Here is a 26531-nt window from a genome sequence, read left to right on the forward strand (position 1 = left end):
ATGGTACTATGACAAATGAAATTTCCTAGCCGCTGAACAATGAGAACACAAATTGTGGGTGGTAGCCATTATTCTTGCTACTTTTTGTACTTATATTGATAAATTCAACAGACCCAAACCCATATATCTCAGTTATAATTCCAAGAGGAAGCAGGTCGTTAACATTTTTCTTTCTCGGGTCTTCAGCCCTTTTCTGATATTTTCCAGACTGGGAGGATCTTGACCTTCTTAGAGCACTCTCTCTTTTTTACCCAGCTAAAGTTTAGATGAAATCCGCAAGTTTGATTTCTTCCCCTGACACATGGTAGTTTGTCGACTATTGCCAAAGATTCAGTGTATCCAAGAGGAAAAAAAAATAGTATGCTGTCAGAAAAACTGGCTTCAGGTTTTGGGAAATGTTTTTACTACCCAGTAAAACAAGTGGAAAGATTATAATCAAAGCATTTCCATCTTACTTGTAAACAATTACAGCAGTCCTTACACGGATGCCACATTAGAAGACTGGGGAAAATTTACTGGATTCCATTCTAATGCAATTAGAGCTAATTTTGTTCTTTAAATGAATAAAAGGTCAGCTAGTAAATCTAGCTTATCTTGCGTCCAGACTTCAATAAATTGTTTTATTTAATTTGTTGTAAAAGATCTTATCCTTAATGGGTCTAGGTCTTATTTAGTTCACTTAGGTTTTAAAATATTTATGACCACCTTTTTAGATATGATTTGAATGATAGTTGGAAAGTTCCTCCCTGCCGTGTTATCAAGGCCCAGGATCACTAATTGAGTGAATATAGGAAGGTACTTAAGATTTGTTATCTAGAAAAAGCTGATGTGAACTTCCAGAATTTAAATGTTCTTTAACCTGTGACAGGCAGAGGTGATTTAGCTATATCATGGTAACCTTTTGGATACTGTCTTACCTATAATTTCCCCTAAAGATCAAACTACTTGCACTTCTAGTGTTTAAAGAGAATGTATCCCTCCTAATGAGAACATTCTTATTATTACTGACGACAACACAGAAAATTTAAATCCTTCGCATCCTATCCTTCCTGTCATTTTATAGGGCTGGCTCAGATGGTGAAAAATCTGCCTGCTGTGCAGAAGAGTTTTGATCTGGGTTTGATCCCTGGGTTGGGAAAATCCCCTTGGAGAAGGGAATGGCAACCCGCTCCACAATTCTTGCCTGGAGAATCCCATGGATAGAGGATCCTGGCCGGCTACAGTTGTGGAGTTGCAAAGAGTCAGACACGACTGAGCAACTGAGACTTTCACTTCAATATTAAAATATTTCCGTAGGGACTTTAGGGGCACAGTGCAATGTTTCTTCCTCTCTGTCCCCGCCCTGGCCTCCTTGTGAGATGAACACTCGCGTCCCAGCCCGACCTCTGTGACGGAGAACCCACACGGGTTGGGTTCGGGGACTTGTCCCTGCGGGGACTGACTGGCTGCATCGCCCCTGTTTGGATTCACTCTTCCAGGTTCCAGAGCTGCACCTGTCCTCGCGGCTTGTCCTTCAGCCTGGTCCAGGAAGGAGCCCAGCATCCCTCCTGACCTTCAGGACCCATTCCTTCTCCATCCCCACCTTTCCTGGCCCCGCCCCGCCCCCCCCCCCCCCCCCCCCCCGCTTTGTTACCTCCTCCCGTCTGTATCTTCTCTTCCCTTCTCCAGTCTTCCCTTGGGTTCTGCCATCCTGACCCTCACACACACACGCCCACTAGCCTCCCCTCCAGGTGAGGGAAAAGTCACGTAGATGCCTCTTCTCATTTTCACTTTTCAAAACGTATTCCTTATATGGACTTTCTTCCAATTCCTCCCCTCCCCCCCCCGCCCCCCCAGTTTTATTCCTCAACTCACCACATCCTGGTTTCTGCTCTGGAAACTTTCCTGAAGCTTCTCATTAAGATGATTAAATGCATCCTGAGACAAATGCTGCAGCCCTGAGACTTCATCCTTCCTGTTCTTCCAATACCTTCTTCCCCCCACACCCTTTTTGAAAACCTCTAGTCCTTGTTTTCCATGACACGATGCTCTCTTTCTCCATCACTGCTTCTGTTTTTCTTTGATCACTTTCTCTTCTTGCCCTTGATCCACCACTCTGTTATTTCTCCCTAAATTTTCTTTTTTTTCTTTTCAAAGTTAGGCAATAATGATTCCCAAATCTTTCCTTCCAGCTCAGATTTCTCCCTAAGATGCGGCCTAGTCTGCCCAGTTACCTGCTAAAAAGCCCAAGTGGGAGGACAAGAGAGGCATTTCAAACATGTGCTTAGAATCTTAATCAATTATTTCTGCTTCTTTAGCCCACAAAGGTGGAAAGTATATATATATATATATATGTGTGTGTGTGTGTGTGTGTGTGTGTGTGTGTATTTATTTCTCTGGGCTTCCTTGCTGGCTCAGGCTAAAGAATCTGCCTGCCAAGCAAGAGATGCAGGTTTGATCCCTTGGTTAGGATGATCCCTGGAGGAGGAAATGGCAACCCACTCCAGTATTCTTACTGGGATAGTCCCATGGACAGAGGACCCTGGTGGCTACAGTCCATGGAGTCACAAAAGAGACATGACTTAGTGACTAAAACAACAACAGCAACAACAGCATCTACATATGTAGCACAGGCTATAAATGTATATTTTTTTCATGCTATTTACAGAGGAAGGTAAAAGTTCATGTAAAGCATGATCATTTTGGATAAAGACACAACAGCTATTATCAAAGTTTAATATATTTTAAAGTAATATCGTTGGGTTTTCCAAGCACAACCTCAGTCGTAACTGAATATTACAACACTATAGTGAGACACAGATCTTAATCACAATCTTATTCATTTTTCTAGTTCACTGAATATCATCTTCCTGCTTTTAATGTTTTCATATAACTGGGATGTTATTTAACCCTACAATGAATGAATAAACGAATGAATGAGTGCTTGCTCATCTTTTATAGTTAACTTGCATACTTTCATGTGTAAGCACCTCATCCTTCTCTGTAGACTCCTGGCCCAGAAAGTATTAAAAGTGAGGTTTCATCAGTCCCTACTGTTCAGTTTCATTTGGTTTGGCTTTTTCTTATTGAAGGCACCCTTTCTTTGCTGGAGAGAAGCAGAAGCTTTTCTAACATCACAAAATCTTTTGCAAGTTCTGACTCCGGGGAATTTGTTTTTTTTCCAAAAGAACCCTGGCCTTGTCCTGGAAAACACCTTCATGGTCTTACATGTTTTAAAAATTATTTTGCATTTGAAAAATACTAATTTTGATTATATACATAGTAAAAATGTCAGAAATACACTTGTGCAAGTGGCAAATTTGGATCAGATGTTGTGTCTTCTCTCAGGAACATAGATATAAACAATCATAACAGAAGGTAGAAAGTGTGAAAGTCTGTAAGAGATACATCTCAACTGATCCAGATGTTCAAGTTGATTACTTCCAGCCCAAAAGGATCAGAAAAGACTTGGGTGGAGCTGAATTTGAGGAGAGTCTCAAGTGCTGTCCTCCTGAAGTCACTGTGTGTGGGGGGGGGTGGGGGGTGGGGGGTGCTGGCTGTGTCACCAACAAGATAGACATGGAGGTTCATTCTTTTCTGTTTATTTTTTACTTGTAGGCAGTTTTATAACTTAAAATTTCTGGATGTGTAAGACATTTCCTTGCCTCCAAAGTTGAGACTGTATAATAAGATGTGTTCAGAGAAGTCTTGCTTTCCATCCTATCCCTCTGCTTTTATCCTCATGGCACTACACCTTACCATTTTTGTTTCTTTTTTAAATTATCTTTTTGTCTATCTTTCTGAAAATACTGTGAAGAAAGACACATTTTTATTTATCTAAGCACTCTTGTCCTTCTAGACCATTTTACAGATTTTGAACATCTGACAGTAGAAGTCTAATCACTTGGGGATCTCCTTTGGAAAGGAACACTCTACAGTGGCTATATTTTCCTCTAATTACTTCATGCAATCTGTTTCATTTTTCAAATAGGTCATGCCTGAATTAAAAGATAAAATGTTTGCCACTTGGTATGTACTTGGGCTATGACAAGATAAGATGATGTAAATATTCAAGAGGCAAGCCATGAGCTTGAGGAATTAACTGCATTTGCAGTTATGTGCTAATTATATGAGCACTCAGAGTTGAGCTGTAAGGATCAAGAAGAAGAAGGATAATGACTGATTTGAAGAATCAACATAACACCAATTCTCATAATTATCTTTGGGTATTTGTTCCTTTTGATCACATGTGAAATATGGAAATGACTGTGTTACAGTTCGTTGTTTTAAGTCCTGATGCTCTCAAATATAATTTCTCCTAAATTCTAGGTATTTATTTTTGTTCCTAATTGAGATGAATTAAATACTAATTAAATACTTGGTATATTAATTTTCTATTTCCACATAACTAATGACCCCAAAACTTAACAGCTAAAGCCATAAACATATATTACTTCCCAGTTTCCCGTGGGTCAGGAATTTGGGGTGGTTTTGACTCCAGTCTCCATCAAGCCACTGCCCTGGGCCTCGGTCACTGGAAGGCCTCCCCAGGGCTGGAGAATGGCCTGTGGGCTCAAACGGTGCTGTGGGTAGGAGGCCCCACTGGCCGGTCACATGGGCCTCTTCCTAAGGCAGATTCAGCATCGTCATGACTTAGCCTCTGGCTTCCCCAGAGCTCTTGATCCAAAAGAGAGCAGGACAGGCGCTGCAGTGTCTCTCATGACCTAGGTGGACGTCACATGTAGCTGTTTCACAATAGCCCGTTAGCAGCCGTCCAAGTCAGAACCCACCCAGGCTGTGAGGAGACTACCCCAGGGCAGGAGGGGCTGCTGCAGGCAGCCTACCGCTCTTGGGCCTAGTATTTCTGGGACTTTTAAAAGAAAAGTAAGAATGCAAAACGGTGAAGTCTTATAACCAGTGACGCAGCAGTGCTGGTACGGCAACCACACTAATACTCGGTGAAAGCCCAGTGGTCTCTTTTTGGTAAGGAGGGTTAGTTTACAGTACACCATGGGAATCTGTTTCACGTGTTTCTCAAAAGATGCACAGAATTGCTGAGATTGATCAGAGGTTTCAATATGAAGAAGAAAAGCAAGTTAGAATCCCAGGGATGGGGGAGCCTGGTGGACTGCCGTCTATGGGGTCCCACAGAGTCGGACACGACTGAAGTGACTTAGCAGCAGCAGCAGCTTTATCAAAGTGAGTTTTCTCCAAAACATCAAACAACTTCCCTGTTGAAAAACTGATGTAAAATTCACGGAGGCACTTACAGTAGATTTTACCTATGGCATCATTTTGTTGCCATTTAAAAATGGCTCTTGGCTTCTAAGGGTGAGTAAGTGAGCCATTGTGAGGGAACTTGTGAACTTCGAGCAGTGAGTAGCCTCTCATTTGGACTTTGATGACTCTGATGGCCGGCCTCACAGTGTTTGCACACAATTGCTGACTGGTGAGGATCTTTAAATTCCCCCTGGTAGAGTTCCGGGGTTGGAAGAACAGAGAAGGCGATGTCTGAAAGTAGGAAACTACAAAGGTTGACGGTAAAGACCAGTGGGAACCCAAAATTATTTTTACGATGATCAGATTAGGTTGAGGGATGACAATTTGTGTTACAACTGAGGAGAAGTTATATCATGTGATACCGTTAACCTATTTTTTCGATAATGTTCAAAACTAAAGCCATAATAAAAGAGTTGTTCTTAAAACTCTGCCTCCAGTTACCTCAAAAGTAATGGAGCAGCTGGAATCAACAATAGCTTTCAAATTCTCGTCAGTTTTCTTGTGGATTTCAAAAGAGTTGGGAAAGGCAGGTCCCTTTAGAGCCTGCATAACACCAGTCTGTATGCAGGTCAGGAAGCAACAGTTAGAACTGGACATGGAACAACAGACTGATTTCAAATAGGGAAAGGAATACATCAAGGCTGTATATTGTCACCCTGCTTATTTAACTTATATGCAGAGTACATCATGAGAAACACTGGGCTGGGTGAAGCACAAGCTGGACTGAAGGTTGCCGGGAGAAATATCAATAACCTCACATACGCAGATGACACCACCCATGGCAGAAAGTGAAGAACTAAAGAGCCTCTTGATGAAAGTAAAAGAGGAGAGTGAAAAAGTTGGCTTAAAACTCAGCATTCAGAAAACTAAGATCATAGCATCTGGTCCCATCACTTCATGGCAAATAGATAGGGAAACAGTGGAAAAAATGAGAGACTTTATTTTCTTGGGCTGTAAAATCACTGCAGATGGTGACTGCAGCCATGAAATTAAAAGATGCTTGCTCCTTGGAAGAAAGGTTATGACCAACCTAGACAGCATATTAAAAAGCAGAGACATTACTTTGCCGACAAAGGTCTGTCTACTCAAAGCTATAGTTTTTCCAGTAGTCATGCATGGATGTGAGAGTTGGATTATAAAGAAAGCTGAGTGGCAAATAATTGATGCTTTTAAACTGTAGTGTTGGAGAAGACTCTTGAGAGTCCTTTGGACTGCAAGGTGATCCAACCAATCCATCCTAAAGGAAATCAGTCCTGAATATTCATTGGAAGGACTGATGCTGAAGCTGAAATTCCAATACTTTGGCCACCTGATGTGAAGGACTGACTGATTTGAAAAGACCCTGATGCTGGGAAAGATTGAAGGTGGGCCGAGAAGGGGACGACAGAGGATGAGATGGTTGGATGGCATCACTGACTCAATGGACATGAGTTTGAGTAGACTCTGGGAGTTGGTGATGGATAGGGAGGCCTAGTGTGCTGCAGTCCATGGGGTCACAAAGAGTTGGACACGACTGAGCACCTGAACTGAACTCCAGTCTACTCTCCTGGAAGCAAAAAATTAGTACATATTTTGTCTCGTCAACACTGAGTACCCACTTTAGTGTTTTTTCTTTTGCTATTCAGAAAATTTGAATAAGAAATATATATATATCTCAATATGTACCATATTTAAAGGAGTAATTAATTGAACTAGAATAATTCAATTGAATTGGAGGAATAGACATTTGGAAGGATTATCTTTATTAATTATTTTCATGAAAGGGCCATTTCTCTAAATTGGAAAATAAGCAGATTTATTCTGGTAGGTATTTCTTAGACCTCAGGTATTGCCCCATAAACTGATCAGTAGTCTGTTTACATCCATTGGCTTCACTGCTAATGCAAAACCATGGGTACCATTCACAAGCCTTGAAGGTAAGGGAGACACTTTTCAGAAAAAAAGAAATGATAATTACATGACATGACGTGTTAAAGGTATTAGCTGAAGCCACGGCAGTAATCAGATTGGAATGTACGAGTGTGTCAAACTGACGCATTGTGCAGTCAGACTTACACGAGGTTACCTGTTGGTTAGATCTCAGTTATAAAAAACTAAGTGAGGAAAGCTTGTTACCAATGATAAATATAATATGAATTGTTTATATACTCGAAATGCCTAAAACAGCAGTGGGGTGCACTGTTTATGGGCATCTGCAGAAAAAGCTCAAAGAACAAAAACATGGAAACACGCCTGCTAGCCGGGGGACAGTGGACCCTTCTGGAGGAGCGAAGGGGGGAGGCCGGAAATAAACACACTTTCTCTATGGTTGATGTGTGCTGCTGCTGCTGCTGCTAAGTCGCTTCAGTCGTGTCCGACTCTGTGCGACTCCATAGACGGCAGCCCACCGGGCTCCCCCGTCCCTGGGATTCTCCAGGCAAGAACACTGGAGTGGGGTGCCATTGCCTTCTCCAGTGCATGAGAGTGAAAAGTGAAAGTGAAGTTGCTTAGTTGTGTCCGACTCTAGCGACCCCATGGACTGCAGCCTACCAGGCCCCGCCATCTACGGGATTTTCCAGGCAAGAGTACTGGAGTGGGGTGCCATTGCCTTCTACTGATATATACTGCCCCCTGCCAAATAAAGGAACTTTGTATAAACAAAAGAAGAAGAAATAGTTTGAGGACCAAATGGGCAGGCCTCAGTTCAAAGCCTGCCACTCATTTACCCAAACTCCTTTCTCTCTCTACTCCTGTTTCCTTGTTTATAAAACAAGGGTCACTGCAGCTTTGAAGTTGCCCTGAGGACTGAATGGGGTAATGTGTGGGAAGTACCTAGTGTAACACCTAACTGCTTAGAGGTGCTCAGCAGCTAGTGCTTTTAAATGACTTGCGTAAGGTCACACCTCAGCCTGTGGAAGACGTAGGGTTTGACCTCAGACCTCCTGGTTCTGAGTCTAGTTCTTCCCTGGCTTGGGTTCTATGAAGAAGGCAGTGTTGATGCAGAAACAGAGCAGCGGGCAGCTCTGACCATGGAAAGGAGCTGGAGCCCCTGCCTGTTTCCTGCTGCCCAGCCTGTCTCCCTGCCCTGATCATGGAGAAGCCGCTTGGGCAAGAGCCTTGCAGCCTGAGCTCTGCCTCTCTCTGAACTCTCTGAGACGTCTTTCGCTGCTAGAAGAATCAAGTGATTGTGCCATCGTGTTTGTAGCTACCTGGCTTGACTCAACTGTGTGTTTTGATTTTTCCGTTTCTCTCTTGTTGACAGTGTCATCAGCAAAGTGGTCCCAGCCCCCGAGGCTAAGCCGGCACCTTCTCTGAACAGACCCAAGACGCCGCCACCTGCCCCAGCCCCCACCCCGGCCGCCATGCACGTCACCCCTGCCCCGGTGCCTTTGCCCCTCCTGGCCCCGGCCAGCGCACCCCTCGCCGGGATGCCCGCCCCAGCCCCTGCTGCTTCGGGAGCCGCCAGCTCCAAAGCCCCTGTCCGCAGTGTGGTCACGGAGACGGTCAGCACTTATGTGGTGAGCTGCTTTCTGTTTTGGGGAGTATTTAAGAGAAAGTCACTTAAGAGCTCTTTGCTCATGAAAATGTTTCCAATTAAAAAAGCAGTGTCAGATGTATCAACATTGAATTTCAGAAGCAATTCTTCATGACTGGAAAGGCATGTTCATTGCATTTTCAAGCCTTTGGCTGACAAGTATTGTGTTAGGATGTTTGCATAGTCAGTCTCCATAAATAATGTCAGAGCATTGTTTTTGTTACTCATCATTGTTTTGGAATATAACTATATATGTAGATATATACACACACACAAACATATATACAGCACAATCAGTGTATAAATATAGAGGTGAATAGTGGCAGTCAAACTCCTCATTGACTTTCTTGATCAAGCAGTGATTCACTTCAGAGAATAATTAGCATGACATGCACACATCTCATGGGCCAGCCGCTCTTTCTGAGCAGGAGCACTAATTATAGTATCTCACTGGCTGAGGTCCAGGACATATCAGGGCCTGCAGAATGAATGAAAATGAACCTGTCAACCACAGAACTTCCTGAGTCCCAGGAAGTCTTCAGGTGGAAAAACTCCCCTTGACAAATGTGTTCACACGGTTGTCATGAGAGCGTTCTCCCCTGTTTCATCCCTACTCAGTACTATCAGGTCTAACTCAAGCCCTGAATTCAGTTGAGTAATAAAGAGGCTCTTTGGGCTCCGTAGTGTGACACACGAGCACATGACAAAAGGATTTCAGGCACGTGGCGGTCCCCAGTGAGCTGACACCGCGAGACCACCGAGTATGTAGCCTGAGATGTGTCCGCCTGGTGGTGGCGCGGATCTTTCAGAATAGATGTGCGTGGGAGGCGACAGGCTCGGACTCCTTCCGTTGTCGTTAAAAATTGTGCAAGTATTACATTTCTATACGGGCATTTTGAAAGGAAATTTCAGTGAATCATTGTGTTTGAGGCACTATCATGATACAGAGGATAAGAAGAAAGTCTCAGAAGTCTTCAGAGAGGATATAAAGACATGAAATATTAAGGAGAAAATATTAAATTGGCAATTCAAGACGACAATGGAAGACATGATACAAATATCTGTGGTCATTAAATCAGTGCATCAAGGTCCAGCTGCCACAGGTGTTTAATTGAAGCCAACGTCACCCCAAGATGGGTAAATCGAGGAGGACTTTATGCTTGATCTCCTTGACCTCCATTTCTTCAGCTGTAACCAGGGATTGTTAGACTAGGTGATCCCTGTGGTGTGTTCTAGCTCTAAAATCTGATTCTCCAGTGGGTTTTTGAGTCAACTCCCTGGAGATAGATCAGACTTGCATAAACAGCGTAGACGAAAAGCCTCTGTCCCCTCAGAGACACTCTGTAGACAGAAGACAAACTGTGATTTGAAGGAAGGACACAGGCTGATTTTGTTGCTGCCCAATCTATGACACTGGAACTGGCACTGACATTCCTTCAGCTCCAGTCTCCCCATTTCTAACCTACCCAAGCATTGTTTTAGGAGGATGAAACCAAGTCAGGTGTTTTCGAAAGAGCCTAGTGAACTGCGAGGGGCTGGGCACTGTAGCAGATTTCTCATGTCACAGGGTCATGGCCTCCTAACTTCAAGAGTCAGCAGCAGGACAGGGCATGCATGGCAGCTTCAGGGCGCAGGGTGCTGGGCTGGCCTTCACCCCAGACAGCTGGCACAGGCCGACTGGTGGTCTCTCTGCTTGAAACTGGAGACGAGGCCCAAGTCGGGGATGTGGCTGCCCACAGATTTGTTCAGGAAACCTTTACAGCCTTGTCTGCTCTTGCAGAGACTTTCCAGAATGGCAGACCTTGAAATAGTTAGAATTCCGTGAGTTAGAATGAACCGTCTCTGCCCCGCATACACCCATCACACAAACACAAAAAACCGTTTTTCTTCTGCATATCCAGTCAGTGTTGTATATGAATGTACCAGGAGAGACTACAGCTTGCAAAATCAACTGAATGAAATTATATGCTGTGTGATCAGCAAAACTTTAAAAAATTAACTCTTAGTTATTGGTGGCTTTGAAAGCCTGTCATAGAATTGTCTCTTCCAGATTGGTCTTGTTCATGTGGAATTTGAGGAGGTGGTTCGGTTGGGAATGCTTCTTATTTGGAACTGCTAAGTCCAGTCCAGAGCACAGCATAATTGTTGCCAAATAACATGAAAACGTGTGGCTCTCTGGCCTCCTGCGTCCCTTATTTCATTTGCCCTTTAGTTGATTGTACTTTGCTGAAAATGTCATAAAGGGAATGGAAAGTTACTTAGTAACAACTCTTTTATATCCTTGATCTTATCAGCCAGTTCAGGAGGAGGGTTTGGCTAATAAGTAATAAGGCGATATATGCACATAGGCCGTATTTATTAATCCCAGACCTGTGAATGCAGTGGAGGGAACAACACAGAGCTGAGCTAGGGAGCTTTCAGAAGTATCAGGCATTAGTAGTCATTCAGAACCTATGTGTTCCAGTATTTTTTTAGATAAAGGTGACTGTAGGTCACATGGCTCACAGAAATGATTATCAAATGTTTTGTTTTTATGACTTTCAAAAGACAGTTTAAAATAGCCATTAAAAATGTCTTGGGAGTTCCCTGACGGCCTAGTGATTAGGACTCGGCACTTCCGTTGCCAGGGCCCAGGTTCAGTCCCTGGTCAGGGAACTAAGATCTTGCAAACCATGCAACATGGCAAAAAACAAAAAGTAGAAGAAAGGTCTTATCATTGAACTCTTAGTAGCATTTTTTTTCCATATGATGCCAGGATAGTGAGGGCCATGATCACAGCTTTAATAAATTGTTAGCTCCTGGGTTTTTTGGTCTGTTCGTTTAGTCTGTCAGTTTATTAGCTCCACAGGATGTAGTAATCCTTATAATGCCCTTTTTGGGATTTCTTTTTTCTCAATGCCTCTCTGGTTTCCTTCCCCCCCCACCCCCACCCCAGATCCGAGACGAGTGGGGAAATCAGATCTGGATCTGTCCCGGCTGCAACAAGCCCGATGATGGGAGCCCCATGATCGGCTGTGACGACTGTGACGACTGGTACCACTGGTGAGTCCCCTGCGGGACACGGGGGGAGAGGCTCAGCACACGCGTGGCCCCGGCCCGTGCAGGCTCTTGTCCTAGGGCAGCTCGTCTCCCGGGAAGAGCGTCTGGAGCAGAATCCCTGTGCCAAGAGAATGGCGTTTGTATTGTTTCCAAAAATTAGTCTTTAGACTGTGGCTCTTCAGCCTAAATTCAATGTGTCTCTTAGTGCACGTATTCTTTAGAAAGGGAAAAGGAGATACAGGGGGTTGGTTCCCTTCCCTTTCTTGTCATTCATTTTCTGTAGCAGCTGCAGAAACACTGAGGGACCCCGTAAACACTGCCATAAAGTGCAGGAGTACAGGGGCGGCTCGGGTGGCTTCCCCGGCTCCTCAGCGCCCTCCCCAAACTGAAGGTGCAGCATCAGGACGCATGCAGACCGTCTCGCTGTGTTATCTTGAAAATATCAGATATGAAAGATAGGCATCCACTTAGTCACACGCTATACAATGTCTCTGAGATAAAGACAAAGCCGTGGCTCAGAACAATTAGACTATTTCTGGCTGAAAGGATGAATGAGCTAATTAATGTCTCCAGCAGGGCCTGGGGAAGGGGCTCGTGTAAGGTGATCACCCACACGCCCAGCAGGAGTGCAGCAGCGTCTGTCCGCCAGACCTGGTGACTTGGGTGTCCAGTAAATGCACCTTGAAAGTGAAAGTCGCTTAGTCGTGTCCGACTCTTTGTGACCCCATGGACTATACAATCCGTGGAATTCTCCAGGCCAGAATACTAGAGTGGGTAGCCTTTCCCTCTTTCAGGGGAGCTTCCCAACCCAGGGATCAAAGCCATAAACCTAACAGATTACTGAATGATGTGAAATTCCTGAAGAATGTAGGACAGGAAGATGTGTGTCACTGAAGCCTGTTTGTCTGAAGTGCCTTTTGCTTGGTTCCCGTGTAGGCCCTGCGTGGGGATCATGGCCGCACCCCCAGAAGAGATGCAGTGGTTCTGCCCCAAGTGCTGCAACAGGAAGAAGGATAAAAAGCACAAGAAGCGGAAGCACCGGGCACACTGATGCCTGGAGCGGGGGTGCCCCCGCCCACCCCCCACCGCATCGCCCCGGACGCTGAGCCCGGCCAGACTGAGGACAGAACACGCGCCCCCCCACCCCCGGGGGCTCTGCGAGGGCCCCCGGCCGAGGGCCACGTGGTCGCCCCCGGAGAAAGACTCTCATGCACGGGGCGGGGGGGGCCTCGCCTCCGTTTCCTATTACCAGTGACAAGTATTATTAATAAAAAGACTATAATCTTTCCTTTCGATTTTCCTCAATTCTCTCCAGGGCCTTTTCCTTAAGGTGTTAGCTGAGAAGATGGCGTGTGGCCCGCCCTGACCGTGCCCGAGGGTGACGTGGGTCGGCTGTGTGTGTCTCCAGCCTCCTCCCCTCTGTAGTCAGATAATCGTAATCACATGAAAGAAAACTCCAGGGGGAGTGTCAGTAAATATTTTTGTGATGAAAAATATATGAAGCTTCCCCACCCTGCACCCCCTGTTTTTAGTACTAACATGTAAAATGTTCAGGCTTTTTGTGAAATACCTTATATTTTTTAAGAAAAAGGTTTCTATCATGTCCTGTTGGCTCTTCTGTGGTTTGTTTTTGTTGACTCTCCCACCTGTCCTCTCTCTCTGTCATCCCCCAACTCTGCCCTTTCCTCCAAACTGCTTGTGGTCTTCTCATGGATTACCCATCTCATCAGCTTGTAGGAAAACTCTGCACACCAGGAGATCTCCCCTAATGTAAATAATAAATATTTATGAAGTAGTTATTTTTAAAAATTTTTTATCGTGTTTAATTCTGGCTTTCTGTGAAACGCGCTGCGGTTTCAGCCCCATCTGTAATTACTGCTGTACATAAGCAAAGAAGGCTGGAAAAAAAAGAGCCGTACGTAAGTTCAAAGTTACCTACCTTGAGCTGAACCCTCGCAGAACACTGGGGGGAGGACCTGAGCAGTTGGAAGGAAAACAAGGCAATTTAAATCTATGGCTTATGATTTGAAATTGTTTTGTTATTTCTTCTATTTCTGTAAATTTCTTTGACTTCCTTTTGTTTCAAAGGACATGTAGATTCCCCGAAAGTAAAAAAAAAAAAAAAAAAAAATACTGTAGCATTTTGTGTTTATATTGTTTTATTTCTGCAAATCTGTTCATTGATATTGTGGTTTAAGGCTGAAATGAAGTATATTATGCAATTTTTTTTTAAAAGAAAACTCATCAAATTTCAGGGTATCACAAAACTTTATTATATTACTATACTGCCCACTATTTATTATATGTTAATAGATGTCTGAGAGATAAACCAAATATTTTATTTTTAATGTAAAACATCAAATTTAATTTTATTAGCATATTTTAGCAACTTTGGAATAAATATGGACTTTTACTTGATTTTGAAATAATCCCAACTTGGGCCAGTGTTAATGGATATCTTGAATGCTAGAATATGGGCTTTGAACCTAATACAAATATATTAATAGAAATTGTGATTTTTTTTCAAATGCCAAGTAAATTGATATTAGTGTATGAATTAATCATATTTTAAAACATATTATGTGGTTAGAGAAATGAGGTTTTCTGCTGTGAATGTTAAATTGCAGATCAGTGTCACCCTCTTGAGTGCAGTATCTCATTGCCCTCCTTGTTCTAGAAGCCAACATTTTTCTATGCCTACAAAGAAAGCATCTATGTTGAGATACATGATTTTGTTCTATTGATTTGAGATCATCCTAAATACTTTATACAATATTTTCACATGCACAGAATCTACCCCATTAGTGCTTTTTGGAGAGGGATGAAGGTGGGGAAGTGCAAAATAAAGGATTATTGGCTATTTCATAGTTTGCTTTTCCATTTTCTTTACTTAGGATTTAGTTCCTCAAGGCATGGTCAGTGGATCTGACCTTGCCACATCTAAGTGAGCTGGTCATGCCACTGAAATCAGAATGCAGTGCCGATATAGAACTTTCCCCCAGTCCCGCTGTCTGAGAGACCTCAGCCCACAGGACACTGAAGGAATTTCAATCAGTTCGTTGTCTTTTGCTATTTCATGGTTGCTTTCCTAAATCCAGTTCATGATTTTATAAATGGCCTTTGCAATAATAAAACCAAAGAATCACTTTCAGGGGGCCGAAGAGCTCGGGGGATTAGTAATGGAATACAGAGCCTTTCACCTCTGGGTCAGTGAGCTGAATCCAGTCCAGGCCACCGGAGACTCGGAGTTGTTACCGTCTTCTGACTGTTCAGCGGCCTGTGTGAAATGGGCTGGTGGTCTCCGTCTCTACTGGATGCTAGCCATACACCAACCAAAAGGGGTCCAAGAAACTGCAAAAGGAAATGTGGATTAGAGAATAAAACCCCGGTGTTCCGAAGCAGAGTTAGAAAGCTGGGCTGAATCACCCCGCATAAAGTTGCACTGAAGAAAAAGAGTTTTACGGACGTCACGAAGAGGATGGAGATGAATTCACTCACCCTAATGCAGTCGAACTAAATAGGGAAATGAAAAGCCTGTATTGGATGAGAGGAGAAGGGTTATGTTGGGAAAGATGATGGTTTTAATCAGAAAACCTTGAGGGGACCCATGCAGTAGAAAGAGAGTGGGTTTTGAGGCGGCGGGCGGCGGGGGGGGTTGGACTGGAAAATTCAAGGCATTTTTGGGGTCTTTTTTTAAAAAAAACTTTTTGTTTTGTATTGGGGCATAGCTGATTAACAATGTTGTGGAAGTTTCAGGTGTACAGCAAAGGGACTCAGCCATACATATACATGTATCCATTCTCCCTGGGCTTCCTCCCATCTGGGCTGCCACGTAGCACTGAGCAGAGTCCCCCGGGCTTTACAGTGAGTCCTCGCTGGCTACTCACTTTCAGTACAGCCGTGTGTGCATGTCCATCCCAAACTCCCTAACCAGCCTTTTCCCCCACCCTCTACAACCACAAGTTCATTCTCTGTGAGTCTCTGTTTTGTAAGTCCATTTGTATCATTTCTTTTTAGAGTCCACATATAAGGGATGTCATAGGATATTTCTCCCTCTCTGACTTACTTGACTCAGTATGACACTCTCCAGGTCCATGCATGTTGCTGCAAATGCCATTATTTCATACTTTTTAATGGCTGAATAGTATTCCATTTCCATATATACATGACATATATATATATACATACACACCACGTCTTCTTTATCCATTCATCTATTGATGGACATTTAGGTTGCTTTCCGTGTCTTGGCTGTTGTAAACAGTGCTGCATTGAACACTGGGGTGCAGGTATCCTTTCGGATCATGTTTTTCTCTGGATGTGTGCCCAGGAGTGGGATTGCAGTGTCATATGGTGGCTCTATTTTTAGTGTTTTAAGGAACCTCCCTACTGTTCTCCACAGTGGCTGTGCCAATTTGCATTTCCACCCACAGTGGAGGAGGGTTGAAAGAGAGTGGGTTTTGACTTTTGAGGGATAAGAAGGTCACAGAGCAGCAAGCATTGTAAAAACTGCCAGGACTGAGCAAATGTGATGCAAAAGCACAGAGGGTGCTTCCTGTGGGAGTGGGACACGTTCCCCTCCCCCAGGGGGGTCAAGGAGCTCATTTCTCTGACTGGCAAGCTGCTTGTCTTCTGAAGGTGTCGCCACCAAAGCGCAGCGAGGAGCCCTACCCTCCAGATGACTTGCGGCTCCAAATGTCCTGCAGAAAATCAGAGGGCATCGGAGCACTCTGGCCCCGTCGGGCTTTTCGCAAAGATAAAACGTAGTGCCTCGCTCCGCGGTATCACCTCAACCGCCTTTGTTCTCCCCTGAATAGGACGATTCAACAAAGACCCTGGTGACCAAATTAAAGTGTAAAATGAACACTGAGATATGGAAACCTGGCTGGTGAGAATGCTAATGAATGAAGTCCACTAAAGACACGCGGGCTAAGTTTTCAATACAAATAGTTTTATGGCCAATCTCTCCAGATTATAGCAGTCTTCTTTAGAAGTCCAAGTCTCGAAGTAGATAGTCATCCCAGCTGAAGAATGAAACAGATAATGCTCTGAATAACGTCTCTCCACAATAGTATCTGTCATTCTCTTAGGAAACTCTGTCTTTGTGAATCCTGCATTTGTCGTGGCCCAAAATATCTAAAGAAACTATTAATCCCCAAGTGCCGGCCAGGAGGTGACACTGGGAATCAGATATTCTGAACCTTTTCTTCTTCCTATCAGGGAAACACAACATTTAGTTTACATGTGAGGTAGTCAAACAACTACTGGTTACCTTGTTTCATTCCAGACCACTCAGCTTGTAGGTTGGTTTCTAGGACAGTTGGGAACACTTTGATTTGTTTGTTCAACGTTAGCTGGACACACTTCATGGAAACGGCAAACGTGCAGAAAGGGGCAAATGTATGTTCGATCCAAGTTCAGTTTTCCTCCACCATCAGGCCTCCACCGTTTTGCGCTTGTTCCCACAATATTCCATGTATTAACTTGCACTTCACAGACTCCCGAAGCCCCTTCTGTACTCTTTCTCCACTTCTCTCCACATCACCTTGCTATCATCTTAGACCACAGTGGCTTTTCATATGGATATGCTTTGAAATGTTTACATTTAGAATTTATACTTTGAAATGTTTATATTTAGAACAAAATATTGAAAAGCTTAGCAAACAGTTAACTATTCTGGGAACTAGCAGAGTTGACAAGATATGAAAAAATTCATTTCTTTGTGAAGAAATGGATGCCGCAAGACATAAAGGTGTGGGGGTTTCAGAACTGAATCATTTTACATATTTTCCCCTTAGCAATTATCTCCTACTCTATCCTTGGAACCTAGTCAAGATTTTGTTAACCTTTTGAAGTTTTGAGGGAGTTTTGGGGTTTTTTTTAGCTTGGTCTTATTTTTGATTGGTGAAACGTTTTAGAATGGAACTATCTTAAGCAAAACGACACAAAACTGAAGACTCATTGGCCTTAATTAGTTAACTACTGCCAAATTCAATGGTTTGAAGAAAATGTTTGTGCTGATTCTAGGGCCTCATTTAAATCTATGATAAAAGTAGTCATCAGTAGTCATTCAGTTACAGATCCAAACACAGTTTGAAAAAAGACACATAAAGAAGATATAAATTTAATGCATGCAGCTCATCAACCAGCCTGTAAGCACTCCAATGGGGGGCCGTGGATATGGCCAGTTCTATTCAGTTTCTAAATTCAATTCCATTTCTAAACATTGGTAAGAATATGGTAAGTCAAATATATTGTTATCATACTTCCAACAAAATTTGACTTGAGTTGTTCTTCCTGGAAGTGAGCTTGATTCCTAGGAGTCAGGGAGGTAACCTGCCCTTATCATAAGGAAGATCACCATGTGGTCCACCTGTTTTCAGATTCAGATTTTTACAGCTCTGTGCTATGCTCTGCCCAAAGTGAAAACAAAATACTAATAACCTCACCCATGGCCTGTTTCCACGTGAGGTGTTTGTGGAGAATGACATTGGAGAGGTTGTTAGCTGAGCTTCGGGAAAATCGTGTTCCACACGTTCTGTGGCAGCTTCCTTGGGAAGCTCTGATTGCCTCCCTGAGTGTTCAAAGTTCAGGAGAAAAAGTTTTTCCTCATACTTTTTAAAAAACTATACAGGTGTTTATAAATGTTTTTTCCTCTCTTATCATACTTCCTTGGTGAGACCACATTGCTGCTGCTGCTGCTAAGTCACTTCAGTCGTGTCCGACTCTGTGTGACCCCATAGACCGCAGCCCACCAGGCTCCTCTGTCCCTGGGACTCTCCAGGCAAGAACACTGGAGTGGGTTGCCATTTCCTTCTCCAATGCAGGAAAGTGAAAAGTGAAAGTGAAGTCACTCAGTCGTGTCTGACTCTTCATGACCCCACAGACTGCAGCCTACCAGGCTCCTCCGTCCATGGGATTTTTCCAAGTAAGAGTACTGGAGTGGGAGACCACGTTAGTGCTCCTTTAAGCAAAACTCTTCTCTGGGCATTTAGCATGACAGGATGAACAAAAAATTGATCTGCACATATTATACTAGGAATATATTTATATTCATTCTAATATATTCATTAGATTGATTTTTCTTGAAAGGTTCCATCATTTGAGTTTATTCAATTTTAGATTTAATCTTTGGTCCTGCTGCTCCTGCTAAGTTGTGTCTCTGAGACCCCATAGACAGCAGCCCACCAGGCTCCCCCATTCCTGGGACTCTCCAGGCAAGAACATTGGAGTGGGTTGCCATGGAGTGGGTTTCCATTTCCTTCTCCAATGCATCAAAGTTCCTGGGAAGGTTGTAATTTTGTCAACTTACTGCTTTTTTTTTTCCAATTCAGATTTTTTTTTTTTATTCTAGAGAGGAACAAGCACAATAATACTTAAAACTTATGTAGAGTTTTAACAAATGACAATAAAGTGGTGTCAGGATGACTACCTCCCAGATCAGGAATAAAGCTTTTACAGAGATTCAGGAGATGAGGGTTCGATCCCTGGGTTGGGAGGATTCCCTGGAGGAGGAAATGGCAACCCACTCCAGTGTTCTAGCCTGGAGAATCCCATGGACAGAGGAGCCTGGTGGGCTACAGTCCGTGGGGTCACAAAGAGTTGGCCGTGACTGAGCTAAATAACAGCTGCAGTGCTTGGAAGCAGCCTGAGTCTATGCTGCCACTCCCACATCCACACCCCTCTCTCCTGACAAAGGAGCCACCATCCTTGGGTTTATCGGGGTCTCTCCTGACTGTCCCACTTTGTGTTCATCCCATTTACTTGATGCCATTTTTCCTTTTTGAGGACTTTATAGACAAGGACTCATGAGATACATAGTCTGACATCTGTGTTGGTTTACAGCATCTTATGGTACAATGTTCCTTGGTCTCATGGACCTGAAATTGGAACTTGGTCAAACACGAGTCAGGACTGGCCATCTTTCTGTGCGCTGTGGCTTGGATCCATTTCTGAGCTGTGGAGCACGTCTCTAATGTATTTCTCTGTCGTCTCTCTCTGCAATGCTGGGGACATGTCTCAGGGCACGTCTCAGGGCATCTCTGTATTCCCACTACACAGGGAGATGCCTAATAGTGTTTTGGGGGATGTGTGTGGATGTGGCTACATGCAGGACATTCTGGGCCCCTTCTTTGTTTTTGTGAATGTTGACATTTGTTGTTGTTCAGTTACTAAGTTGTGTTTGACTCTTTGCAACCCCAAGGACAGTATAGCCCATCAGGGTCCTCCATCCATGGTATTTCCCAGGCAAGAATACTGGAGTGGGTTGCCATTCCCTTCTCCAGGGGATCTTCCTGACCCAGGGATTGCCTGCATTGGCAGGCAGGTTCTCTACCACTGAGCCACCAGGGAAGCCTGGATGCTGTAAATAGCCATGTCAGAAGTAACAGAATGAAGGAGAGAAGAGGAATTGGTCATTCAGAAACCTCCTTCTAGAGAATTCACTTTCTAAAAGCTAGAAAAAAAAATTTAGTCAACATTCCAACAGTATATGAAAAGAAATAATCAAAATATAACCTGATGAAATTTTTGGAGGATTTGAACTCCTTCCACACGGTGAATTGCCTTGTGATACCTCCCTGACTCCCAGGAATCAAGCTCACTTCCAGGAAGAACAATCCAAGTCAAATATTGTTGGAAGTATGATAACAATATTTTTGACTTACCATATTTTTACCAATGTTTAGAAACGAGATTGAATTTAGAAATTGAATAGAATTGGCCAGACCTATGACCCCCCATTGGAGTGCTTATAGGATGGCTGATGAGCTGCATGCATTAAATTCATATTTTCTGCTTTATGTGTCTTTTTTCAAATTGTGTTTAGATCTTTAACTGGATTTTAAGGAATCTAGGCAGAATGATGGTAGCCAAGAGCACACATTTTTTTTTGTCAGAACCTGGATTTGAATCCTGCTGTGTTGCTCAACTGCTAAATGAACTAGAATAAAACATTTAATTTCTCTAAATCTCAGCTTCCTTCTCTGTCAAAGGAGAATGAGAATGTCTTCTTTTGATAATTTCAAAAATTGAACGAGATCTGATGCAAAGCATTTAACACATGGAAAGAGCTCAACAAATGGGAGCCATAGTATCTATTGTAGGAATTCTCTTTTAATCTGTTAGTAGGTATTATCTTGCTCTTCCAATAATTTTTCAGTGCTCTATAAATTCTGGATTTACTATGATACTCATATTCTGGATATTGATATCCCACTAAAGCGTGGTCTTGGCCAGCAACTCCACTCCTGGGCATGTACCCTGAAAACATGAAGGCTTTAATTCAAAAAGATACATGCACCTCTGTGTTCACAGGAGTGCTATTCACAACAGCCCAGGCACAGAAGCAACCTAGACGCCCATCAAAAGAGGAATGGATAGAGACGTGGTACACATATGTCAGTTCAGTTCAGTTCAGCCGCTCAGTCGTGTCCAACTCTTTGGGACCCCACAGACTGCAGCACACCAGGCCTCCCTGTCCTTCACCATCTCCTGGAGCTTGCTCAAACTCATGTCCATTGAGTTGGTGATGCCATCCACCCATCTCATCCTCTCTCATCCCCTTCTCCTCCTGCCTTCACTCTTTCCCAGCTTCAGGGTCTTTTCCAGTGAGTCCGTTCTTCGAATCAGGTGGCCAAAGTGTTGGAGCTTCAGTTTCAGCATCAGTCCTTCCAATGAATATTCAGGACTGATATCCTTTAGGATGGACTGGTTGGATCTCCTTCCAGTCCAAAGGACTCTCAAGAGTCTTCTCCAACACCACAGTTCAAAAGTGTCAATTCTTCGGCACTCAGCTTTCTTTATGGTTCAACTCTCACATCCATACATGACCACTGGAAAAACCATAGCTTTGACTAGATGGACCTTTGTTGACAAAGTAATGTCTCTGCTTTTTAATATGCTGTCTAGGTTGGTCATAGTTTTTCTTCCAAAGAGCAAGAGTCTTTTAATTTCATGGCTGCTGTCACCATCTGCAGTGACTTTGGAGCCCAAAAATATAGTCTCTCACTCTTTCCATTGTTTCCCCATCTATTTGCCATGAAGTGATGGACCGGATGCCTTGATCTTCATTTTTGGAATGTTTAGTTTTCAGCCAACTTTTTCACTCTCTTCTTTCACTTTCAGCACAAGGCTCTTTAGTTCTTCTTCACTTTCTGCCATAAGGGTGGTATCACCTGCATATACAATGCAATATTACTCAGCCATAAAAGAAAGAATGAATAATGCCATTTCCAGAAACATGGTTGGACCCCGAGATGATCATACTAAGTGAAGTAAGTTAGAGAAAGACAAGTATTGTGTGATATCACTTATATGTGGAATCTAAAAATAGTACAAATGAACTTGTTTACAAAATGGAATCAGATTCACAGATAGAAAACAAACTTATGGCTACCAAAGGGGAAAGAAAGGGAAGACTAAAATAAGAATTTGGGATTAACATGTACACACAGTACTATATAAAAATAGATAAACAGCAAGAACCTACTGTATAGCACAGGGAATTCTACTCAATATCTTCTGATAAACTATATTCAGTTCAGTTCAGTCGCTCAGTCATGTCCGACCCTTTGCGACCCCATGAATTGCAGCACGCCAGGCCTCCCTGTCCATCACCAACTCCCGGAGTTCACTCAGACTCACGTCCATCGAGTCAGTGATGCCATCCAGCCATCTCATCCTCTGTCGTCCCCTTCTCCTCCTGCCCCCAATCCCTCCCAGCATCAGGGTCTTTTCCAATGAGTCAACTCTTCTCATGAGGTGGCCAAAGTACTGGAGTTTCAGCTTTAGCATCATTCCTTCCAAAGAAATCCCAGGGCTGATCTCCTTCAGAATGGACTGGTTGGATCTCCTTGCAGTCCAAGGGACTCTCAAGAGTCTTCTCCAACACCACAGTTCAAAAGCATCAATTCTTCGGCACTCAGCCTTCTTCACAGTCCAACTCCCACATCCATACATGACCACAGGAAAAATCATAGCCTTGACTAGACAGACCTTTGTTGGCAAGAATCAAAAATATATATGTATGTATAACTGAATCTCTTTACTGTATAACTGAAACTAACACAGTGTTGTAAGTCAATTATATTTCAATTAATTTTTTTTTAATTTTAAAAAGGCAATCTTGGTTTACAATCAAGGTTTGAAAGTTGGATACGGCATTATTTGATTTTATTATCCAATGATTTGATTTCTGGATACAGAAGGTCACTAGGAGAGAAACTTCATCCCAGGGCCTGTTTTCTCCAGCTCAACTTTATACCCATCTGTACAGAACCCAGAGGTGGGCAGTGGAGGGAGAGGTGTGCTGCCATCAGCAGGCCTAGACAACTGATATTAATACACAGCAAGTCAAAGTGCAACGGATTTGGCATTGGCACTAATTCTAACTTTGAACAATCTCAGAGAACTGAAACTATATGACCCTGCAATCCCACTCCTGGGCATATATCTGGAAAAAAAACATGATCTGAAAAGATTCATGCACTGCAAGGTTCATTACAGCAATAAATAGCCAAGACCTGGAAGCAACCTAAATGTCCATCAACAGATAAATGGATAAAGAAGATGTGATACACATGTTCAGTGGAATATTACTCAGACATTAAAAAGGAAATGATGCTATTTACAGCAACATGGATGGACCTAGAGAGAACCACATGGAGTGAAGTAAGTCAGAGAAGGAGAAGCATCACATGACATCCCGTATATGCGGAATCTAAAAAGAAAGGATGCAAGTGAACTTACAAAGCAGAGACTCACAGACTTAGAGAATGAACTTATGGTTGCCTGGGGGGAGGGATAGTTAGGGAGTTTAGGAAGGTCATGTACACACTGCTGTATTCAAAATGGATAACCAACGAAGACCTACTGTACAGCACAGGGAGCTCTGCTCAATGTTATGTGTCAGCCTGGATGGGAGGGTGATTTGGGGGAGAATGGATACAGGTATATGTATGGTTGAGTTCCTTCACTGTTTACCTGAAACTACCATTGTTAACGGCTACACCCCAAACAAAATAAAAAGTTTAAAGTTTGAAAACAAAATGCAATAGTAAATCATAGAGGACAGGCACTTGCTAACTTCACCCTCACTCAGCACGCCATGGCTTTACCTGCCGTTCCTGAACAGCTTCAGGCCTCAGTGCAGGAAGTGGATCGGAACTACCACACAGTCGCACTCATCTCTCACGCTAGCGAAGTAATGCATGGAATGCTCCAAGCCAGGCTTCAACAGTACGTGAACCGTGAACTTCCAGATGTTCAAGCTGGATTTAGAAAAGGCAGAGGAACCAAAGATCAATTGGCCAACATCTGCTGGGTCATCTAAAAAGCAAGAGACTTCCAGAAAAACATCAACTTTTGCTTTATTGACTATGCCAAAGCTTTGACTACGTAGATCACAATAAACTGTAGAAAATTCTTCAACTGACCTGACTCCTGAGAAATCTGTATGTAGGTCAGGAAGCAACAGTTAGAACTGGACATGGAACAACAGACTGGTTCCAAATAGGAAAAGGAATACGTCAAGGCTGTATGTTGTCACCCTGCTTATTTAACTTATATGCAGAGTATATCACAAGAAACGCTGGGCTGGAAGAAGCACAAGCTGGAATCAAGATTGCTGGGAGAAATATCAATAACTTCAGATACGCAGATGACACAACCCTTATGGCAGAAAGTGAAGAAGAACTAAAGAGCTTCTTGATGAAAGTGAAAGAGCAGAGTGAAAAAGCTGGCTTAAAAACTCAACATTCAAAAAATGAAGATCATGGCATCTGGTCCCATCACTTCATGGCAAAACAATGAAAACAGTGTAAGACTTTACATTTTGGGGCTCCAAAATCAATGCAGATGGTGACAGTAGCCATGAAATTAAAAGACACTTGTTCCTTGGAAGAAAAGTTATGACCAACCTAGATAGCATATTAAAAAGCAGAGACATTACTTTACCAATGAAGGTCCATCTAGTCAAAGCCATGGTTTTTCCAGTGGTCATGTATGGATGTGAGAGTTGAACCATAAAGCTGTGCACTGAAGAATTGATGCTTTTGAACTGTGGTGTTGGAGAACACTCTTGAGAGTCCTTTGGACTGCAAGGAGATCCAACCAGTTAATCCTAACAGAAATCAACCCTGAATATTCACTGGAAGGACTGATGCTAAAGCTGAAGCTCCAACACTTTGGCCACCTGATTAGAACGGACTCACTGGAAAAGACCCTGAAGCTGGGTAAGATTGAAGGTGGGAGGAGAAAGGGATGACAGAGGATGAGATGGCTGGATGGCATCACTGACTCAATGGACATGAGTTTGAGTAGGCTCGGGGAGTTGGTGATGGACAGGGAAGTCTGGCGTGCTGCAGTACATGGGGTCGCAAAGAATTGGACAGGACTGAGCAACTGAACTGAACTGAAATTAAGGAAATACAACTGTCTCTTAACCAAGAGGAATTTCTCAGCACCCTCTGAATGTGATCCAGACGGAAGAGTGTGCTGGTGTCTAGAGCACCCCCTAGTGGAAGATCTGCCATTGCACCCTTTCCCCATGTGGTTAGGAATCTCCCACACACAGCGTTTCTGTTCTAGGGTCACTGCATTCACCTCTCTGCTCAGACCGTGAAGTTGGATATGTCTTTCTTTTCACTTCTGCTCTGTCCAATATAGGGGCCACCGCACATGAGTTGTGGAGCATTTGAGACACAGCTACTGCAGCTAATAAACTGTTTAATTTTGCTTAATTTTAAAATAACATTTATTTAGTAAAAATTTTGTTTATTTGTCTGAGCCGAGTCTTAGTTGTGGTGTGTGGGATTTTTAGTTGAGGCACGCACTTGGGATCTAGTTCCCCAACCAGGGATTGAACCCAGGCCCCCTGCTCTGAGAACACAAAGTCTTAGCCACTGACTGGACCATCAGGGAATCCCTAGTTTTAATTCTAACTAATTGAAATAAAATAGATATATTAATTTTAACAAAAAATGTTACAGTAATTTTTCAAGTAACATTTAAATTTTAAAGTAATTTTAGCCAGTTGAAATGTAGATGAGCACAGGCGGCCAGTCGCTAGTGCATCACTGCAGCTTTGGGACACGCATGACTGTGGGCGCTGTTTGCTCCTTCAACAGGGCTCTGACCGTCTACACAGCCAGGAAGCTCTGACATCATTGCCTCGTTTTCTGAGCGTGTGCCTAACTCTCCCCAGGGCCTCAGCCCCATCAATTTGAAACAAAGAGGTCCCATGAGATCTACGGGCTCCTTGTAGCTCTCACATTGGGCTCGAGACTTGAAATATTATAAATAAATTAGTTCCGTTTCAGAGGTAGTGATACATCAAATCTATCCACTGTCTGTTACAATGTCAGGTCCATATGTGTTGTATGCAAGGAACCCCATCAGAAACGCTGACTTGCCCTCAGCATTAAAAAAAAAAAAAGTATTTATTTATTTATTTGACTGCACTGGCTGTTAGTTGCGGCATATGGGATCCAGTACCCTCAGCATTTTAAAGTGTGGATTTATTTTAAAAAACATTAAAAAAAACATGGGCTTACAGTTAAAAATTGAAGTAAAACCAGGATACAAAAAATAAGCACTGTCTTCCAATTAAAAATAAATTTTAAAAAAGTAAAGCAATGATCCTCCAATTAAAAATAAATTTTAAAAAATAAGCACATCGTTTTCAGGCTGTTTACCTCTCACACGAGCACATTTTTAGGAA

The 26531-nt window shown here is 43.1% G+C and overlaps 1 protein-coding gene across 12 annotated transcripts in view; it reads left to right on the forward strand.

The window, feature by feature from the left end:
* The window catches only part of TAF3 (TATA-box binding protein associated factor 3), a 122718-nt gene extending 108041 nt beyond the window's left edge, over positions 1-14677 (forward strand). For all 12 annotated transcript variants that reach the window (XM_086334824.1, XM_086334818.1, XM_086334819.1 and 9 more), the window contains 3 exons: positions 8501-8756; positions 11709-11815; positions 12749-14677. In XM_086334824.1, coding sequence (XP_086190950.1) covers positions 8501-8756; positions 11709-11815; positions 12749-12863 — 478 coding nt within the window. In that variant the 3' untranslated portion in view covers positions 12864-14677. The remainder of the gene's footprint in view (positions 1-8500; positions 8757-11708; positions 11816-12748) is intronic.
* Positions 14678-26531: the final 11854 nt, after the last annotated feature.

Source organism: Bos grunniens, chromosome 13 (genome assembly GCF_055505025.1).
Source record: "Bos grunniens cultivar Pamir isolate PY7600 chromosome 13, Bosgru_T2T1.0, whole genome shotgun sequence".
NCBI classification, from domain to species: Eukaryota; Metazoa; Chordata; class Mammalia; order Artiodactyla; family Bovidae; genus Bos; species Bos grunniens.